This window comes from Anneissia japonica, unplaced genomic scaffold (genome assembly GCF_011630105.1).
Source record: "Anneissia japonica isolate Jap-2015-1 unplaced genomic scaffold, ASM1163010v1 scaffold34110_len17090_cov94, whole genome shotgun sequence".
In the NCBI taxonomy this organism is placed as follows: domain Eukaryota; kingdom Metazoa; phylum Echinodermata; class Crinoidea; order Comatulida; family Comatulidae; genus Anneissia; species Anneissia japonica.
In genome coordinates, this window is record NW_022742216.1 from 10,362 (window position 1) to 17,093 (window position 6,732).

Consider the following 6,732-nt stretch of genomic DNA (forward strand, 5'->3'; position numbering starts at 1 on the left):
CGGCTGAACCTCGCTTCTTATTGTTGTTATTCATAAACTAGGGGTGATCTCCAACAAACGTTCATGGTCCCATTTATAAGTTGGAACCCAGGGTGCCCCATACGTACACCTACACAACAAAACAGGTGTATCAGCATACATTACTGCCATTACCACAAATAGGACACGTCGCACTGATAGCGCGGTTGGTAACGAATTGTTTTTTTCCCTCTTAAATGGGGGAGGAGAGATCTCTCCATGAAGAGGCCCCGGCTCCTACTACGCCACCACTGGTCTTGCACAAGAGATTGAGAATATTTTACCTAGAACATGTATCTAAGATGACAATCAAAATAAAACTTGCTTTCGACCTTAGAATCAGTACAGTACGGTAAATGCTCGAATAAGTGCCACTTTTGAATAAATGCCACACCAAATGTGATTCTTTTTGCTAAGCATCGCTTCCGAAAAAGCGCCGCACTCCAATAAGCGAATCAAGAGTATTATATTACTGCGTGTAATGAAAAATTTTCGGAAATAGAGTTTTAAATACATAGTATACAGTGTTAAAATGAAAAAAAAAATAACAATGAAGACAAGCATTTCTTTCTTAACGTTTATTTACAATGACGTAGGACCTATGAGAGTCCTACCTAACTACGGGAATACGTGGAATAGGTAACATAGGCAGCGTTTATTCCAGCATTTACGTTATTGAAGAATTTCCATTTTCAAAATTGTAGATATTACATTAATACATAAAAATTCTCACTTCAGTGTCGAAAGTAGTGGGAATCAGACGAATGAACCAGCAGCAACCACCAACCAACTTTATTTGGACACAAACAATACCAAAAGATCGAAATTTAATTCAATTTGTTTATTCATCGTATAAGTACACAACATTATAATTGTCTTACTAGGTTATGATAAAAATAAATACATAAGAGTGATATTCTGTATTGCTTATGTAACTTAATTACTGTAACAAGTTACAAGGAGGACGGATAGCAAATATATACATAAACATGAAACATGCTCTTTATCACTGGTAAGTTAGTTTATTTTAGCGTATGTAAGTGTAGTATAATATTATAGTGTCCTGGGTACGACGTTATAAACTGCACCCGGTCGAGTCGTCGGCGACTAATTCAGGCAACCCCATCTGGTGGTCTTTAGCGGCCGCCGATGGGAGGGTGGATGGACACCCAACAGCATGAAAAAAATAGCTGAACAAAGGGCGGATAAACTCCTCGGAGCCAACGGCCAACCATGCCTTAGTTTAAGGAGTAGATTGTTTAGTTTTATAAAATAACAAACTTTTTTCAAAATATCAAATTCAAAGAGCTCAATCACCAAGCACATAGAGGTTTTTTTTCGCATGATGCGCTATATACAAATTCAACTATTTACTATTATTAATAAAAATATACAGTACTTCATAAAAAATAAGTAAAAAATATATTATATATATAAATATACTTTTAACTGTTATAACCTAATAATATACATTTATAGATTAATTATACTACAAAAGAAATTAATTTAAAAATATTTTTCGGTCTACATATATGGTGAACAACCATAAAAAGTATGTATATATATATATATATATTATACATATATATAATACAAATCTAACATTGTAAATTAATCAAACACAGTACTGTTACAAAAAAAAGAGTAAACAAATATAAAATTAAATAAAAAATAAATAAATAAATAAAAATAAGTAAAAAAATAGAAGCCTTCAAAAACAGGCAGACCAGGGAAGGAAAAAACCAAGCTGCAGCACGAAATAACGCACTCCTGTTGTTGAGATGGCGACACCACCACTACCGCGTACACGCAGGTACTCCGACGACAGTATGCTAGGCTCCGGTAGCTTCCACCTTGGATAAGCCTCGGCTCTACTACCGTGCACTGCTAAGGTGGCAACGCCGGCTCGAGTAAGGGAGTTAAATTATAACAATGTTATAATTATGTTATTAACTCTTAAATAAATACTTTTTTATATTTCAGGTGAATATGATGGCGACGACGAAGAGGACGATGACGGAGAATATTTCAACAATGGTAAACTTCTAGCAGCAACAAAAATGAAATTGGATCAAATGAATTAAACGTTAGATCAGAAATAAGTGAACAGTTACTGTAGTTAACTAGTATAAATGTCCCATCATTGTGCAAAAATATTTGTACTTTAAGACCACACTTTCAAAATAGTAAATCAGTACTCAAGATACAGCCTTGACGGCACCGAGATAACCAACACATGAGCATGTATCCACATTTTGGGCCATCTATTTTCCATAAAGCGGCCCATGTTAGCTTGTACCCTAACATTCATATACTGCAATATACAGGAACCTGAAATGAACATACATCCACCATTCAGATGATTCATACATGGTGATGCTAGAACTAGAAAGAAAGATTTGTTGCAAAACAAACACCTGTTCTTCCTTTGAGTTATAACTTGCTTCATCCTACCTCTCAGGAAAACACGTTTTTTATAAACTCCCAGTCCAAAATACATACAGGACAAGGGAAAGTTTTTCACGTTCTGATATCTGTATATTAATGTTTAACATATGTTTAGATTTGCTCATAAATTTCTTACTGTATATTAAAAAAAAGGGCCTCCCTGCATGCCATGGTGCAAAAATAAATGCACAGAAAAAATAAACAAAGATCAAAGGGAAGCAATTAACAAAGAATATTTGATGTTGTTTAGGAAGCAACAAAGAATATGGCTCCTAGGTATACCGAGTCATCTGTTGCAAAGCGCACCGACCCAAATGCTTCCAACCCACTAAAACATACGTACACATATTCGCTGATGCCATTGGGCATCCAGTCAACTGAGCCTCCTATCTAAGTAGTTCTGAAAAGAACTGTTTTGCTGAGAATGTCTCAACGCTAAATATAATAATAATCATATGAACTTAGATTAGGTGATCTCTCTTTGCTTCACACAAATAGTTGTGTAAAAACCTATAACTGTAGTCACTCAGGATTTTTTTTTTCGACAAATTGTATCCAACTGAGCTGAAAATTTGTAAATTAGAAATTTAGATTTGTATTCTAACTTATTTTCAGTAGGTCTAGTTTAGTTAGGGAGAAAACAAATAATACGTTTCGTTTAATAATAATATAAAACTTACATTGGGTGATCTCATCCTGTTTTCACGAATAGTATATAGTAATGTAAATTCCTATTCCAAAAGGCGACACATGGGAATACCTTGTTATATTTCAATTATAGTGAAGAAAAACTTTTTAAGTTTGTGATATTCTACATCAGTTACATTTTTATCTGTACAGTATTTTTCTTTTCGAAACATGGCTGGAAACAAGGAATCTTCAACCGTTAACTACTCTGAGGCTACTAAGCTTATAAGATATTTAAATGGAGAAAATGTAGATGAAAATTCTTCGGCGATACTCACCCTTGGCACTACTCTGAGGTTATTGACCTTATAAGATATTTAAATGGTAAAAGTGTAAATGATACTCGCCCTTCGCAACAAGTTGAAGAAAATGCCAAAATAATTCAGGAAGAATTGCAATAGTGTGAGACATTGCAGTACAAGCCATTCTAAATCTACGCACCTCAAATGAGGAGGAGGAGGAACAAATCGACCAAAATAAAGAACACGAAGACATAGGTTTTGTTGATTTACCGGACTTCGAATTGTTATAGGAAGCTTGTTCTGAGACGACTGACACTGTGGAAAATTTGAACAATGTAATTCAATTTGAAGGCGGAAAAATAAGGCGGAAAAAGAATGCGAGAGGAGGAGGAGGAGGAGGAAGAAAAAGAAGACGACAACGACCAGGTTGATTTTTAAAATTTTAATCAGGTACCTATAGATGATTTATGTGAAATCAAAAAATTGAAAGATAGATGTAATAAAACATTTAATGCCAAAATTAACGATTATGCTGTTAGGTTACCAGGTTTAGATGATATTAGGCTGATAGATATCTTATCAACATTAAGCAGAATTTTCGGACATACATACTAAATAATGTTTGTGAAGATATCAGAGATAATGACTTCGTAAGAATTGTTATTCAATCTGAAGGATAAGATATACCAATATCGATACCTTTCGGTCGTAGGGATCACATGACCCCTGAAGTAATTTTTAATGCTATATTGACAGTCTCACAATCTTGAGCAGATATCTCTGTTAATGAAACTTTAAAAATTTTAGAATGCCTATAGGGGTGGTAGGGTAAGAAAAGGGATTGATAAAGAATTGGGGGGGTAGATGTCTCATTAGAATTAACAGTGAGTTGGATGAGAATATCTGTTGTGCCAGAGCGTTCGTCACAGGGATCTCAATGATTGAGGATAAACTTAATAATAGTCAAAGATGGAATAATAGCGAGTTTTAGATCTGCGACGACGAGTTACTTGGAACGGTATGACGTTATTGTAAGGCATATGCGCATGCGTAATTATATTCATAATGCTTGGGTTTCGTCGAGTTCATTCGTAGAGGACGTGAAATAGTTGCTGAACTGACCAATTGGTCTTGTTTGTTTTGGTCACGTGGATACCTATTGCAAATTAACGCACTTTGAGTTACGTTAATAAAGAATAAAAACAATATAACACTTTGACATAGCCTTTCATTTTGTTTAACAAATCTTTAATTACTACTGTAATGTCAAGCAAAAGATTTTTTTTATTTGAAAGATTTTTTTTACACAATACAGTTTTTACAACCTATAACACATTAACTACAGTGTAAGGTAAACTCTGTAGTTAACATTAACAGAACTTTATTTTTAAAAATGGCCTAATTAAGTATCTTATTGTTTTCGTTTAATTTAATATGGTTATATTCTGTCTCTTATACACATCTAGATGTGTGCAGCATGAGACACTTGAAATGGATAATGACTTAATAAAAGAAATGCTGAACTCCAACTTTGTTATGGGACGGTGCAGGGACTTTACATAATTTACCTGGTATTCCCCACACTTAATTGCGCTACCAAGTCCTCAAAAATACCCCCGTAAATGCGGCACCTACCCGTCTATAAATATTTAAGAGTGAGCCCCCGGGATATTCCTTCAATACCACTGCCAATATTTAACTCAAACCTATTAAAGTTTTTGTTACTTAGCACCATAAAAAACATCTTTACTCTCTTAATTTTTAATTTTTTTTTTTTCTACTAATAAAATGAGGACTTAATGTATCTCTTAAAAATGAGTACTATTATGATGACATCGAATACTAAGCCCCTTCACTTTAAATGTACGTAATGTCATGTTGGTTAATGCAATATTGGAACTTTATTCATTATACTTTATAGTTATATTTATATTATACTTTATATTTATTTATGTATTCATTTATTATTTAAACTTTATCAACAAATGCAATTTATTATAATTTTCAAGGAATTTAAATTTACTTTTTTCCTATCTAGATGGGATGAAGAAATGGATAATGACCTAATAAAAGAAATGCTGAACTCAAACATATTTAGTTACAAATATAATTCAAAGAGCCGGGGTGCGCAGTGGAAATTGCTTGCAGAGAAGCTCAATGAGTGCTGGGGGGATAGTTTTCAGACAAATGAAAGAGCCTTGAGAGATAAGTACAATGGATTGAAAAAAGGGTTTAAAAATAAAATTAGATACGAAGAAGCAGCATCGGGCATTACACCACCAGATTTAACGGAGCTCGAGAGGGGACTTGAGGAGTTAATTGAAAAGGAAGAACAAGATAAAAATGAGGACAAGTTCAAGTCAGAAAAGGAGGAAGCTTTGAGTGCACAGGATAGATGCATGAAGGGAATGACACCCAAAAGGTATTTCAAGCATTCTGGTACTACTGTATAAATGCATGAAAATTATGCCCAGATCAATATTAATTACTACTATATTCTACATCTTTCTTTATTAATAATCAAGGTTTTTTTTTTATAAAATAACTAACATCATCCTATAGATTTGGTGTTCGTAAAAAGTTAGAGAATACTCAGTTTCATTCTAGTGTGCCGTATATGCATAATAAATCACTCTTAATCTTTTCACAGAAAAGGGAGTGAAGAGGAAGTGTGTTCAAACAGAGTTTCTAGAAATGATACTATCACATACCTTAGGGAAAAAATGGAAAGAAAAGACAAATGGAGAAGAGAAGAAGCTGACAGAAAGGACAAACAATTCATGGCAGAGCTTGAGGTGAGAAAGTTGGAATCAGAAGAGAGAAGAATGCAAGCTGAAGCCCAAAACACTATGTTTAAAGAACTATTTAATATGCTTGCCCGAAAATAAGCCACTGTATTTGTGAGTCTTCTTTTTTCTGCCTCTAACTTTCTCACTTCAAGTTCTACTGTACTTACTGTAAACTTATTATTAGTAAATTCATGCACTTTCTCACCTAAAAAGATAGACATGTTCTATAAAAGTATATATCTCCCTCAAATTGTAACCATCTTTATTACTAATAGCCTACAAAATGTTATGTGTACACAAACAATTAAATTAATATGACCAAAGCAATTAAAAAATAATATGTTTAAAATAATAAAAACTAAAAATTTAATTAATAAGCAATTCGACGGTCGTTAAACCATGCCTACATGTGCAGTGGTAAAATCCTACTTTACACAAATGTAGTTGCTGAACTGACCAATTGGTCTTGTTTGTTTTGGTCACGTGGATACCTATTGCAAATTAACGCACTTTGAGTTACGTTAATAAAGAATAAAAACAATATAACA

General features: G+C 33.6%; 1 protein-coding gene across 1 annotated transcript; it reads left to right on the plus strand.

Annotated features, from left to right (window-relative positions):
* The first annotated feature begins 5,205 nt into the window (after nucleotides 1-5,205).
* On the plus strand, nucleotides 5,206-6,718 carry LOC117119071 (stress response protein NST1-like). The gene is made up of 2 exons (XM_033263880.1): nucleotides 5,206-5,817; nucleotides 6,046-6,718. Exons 1-2 carry the CDS (start codon nucleotides 5,381-5,383, stop codon nucleotides 6,281-6,283), a joined length of 675 nt encoding a protein of 224 aa, XP_033119771.1. The 5' UTR covers nucleotides 5,206-5,380; the 3' UTR covers nucleotides 6,284-6,718.
* Nucleotides 6,719-6,732: the final 14 nt, after the last annotated feature.

Excerpts from the sequence above, each read along its gene's own strand:
- LOC117119071 (XM_033263880.1), top strand. The coding sequence starts at position 5,381 with ATGCAATTTATTATAATTTTCAAGGAATTTAAATTTACTTTTTTCCTA. Across the intron at positions 5,818-6,045 it reads AAGGGAATGACACCCAAAAG|AAAAGGGAGTGAAGAGGAAG; the intron begins GTATTTCAAGCA and ends ATCTTTTCACAG.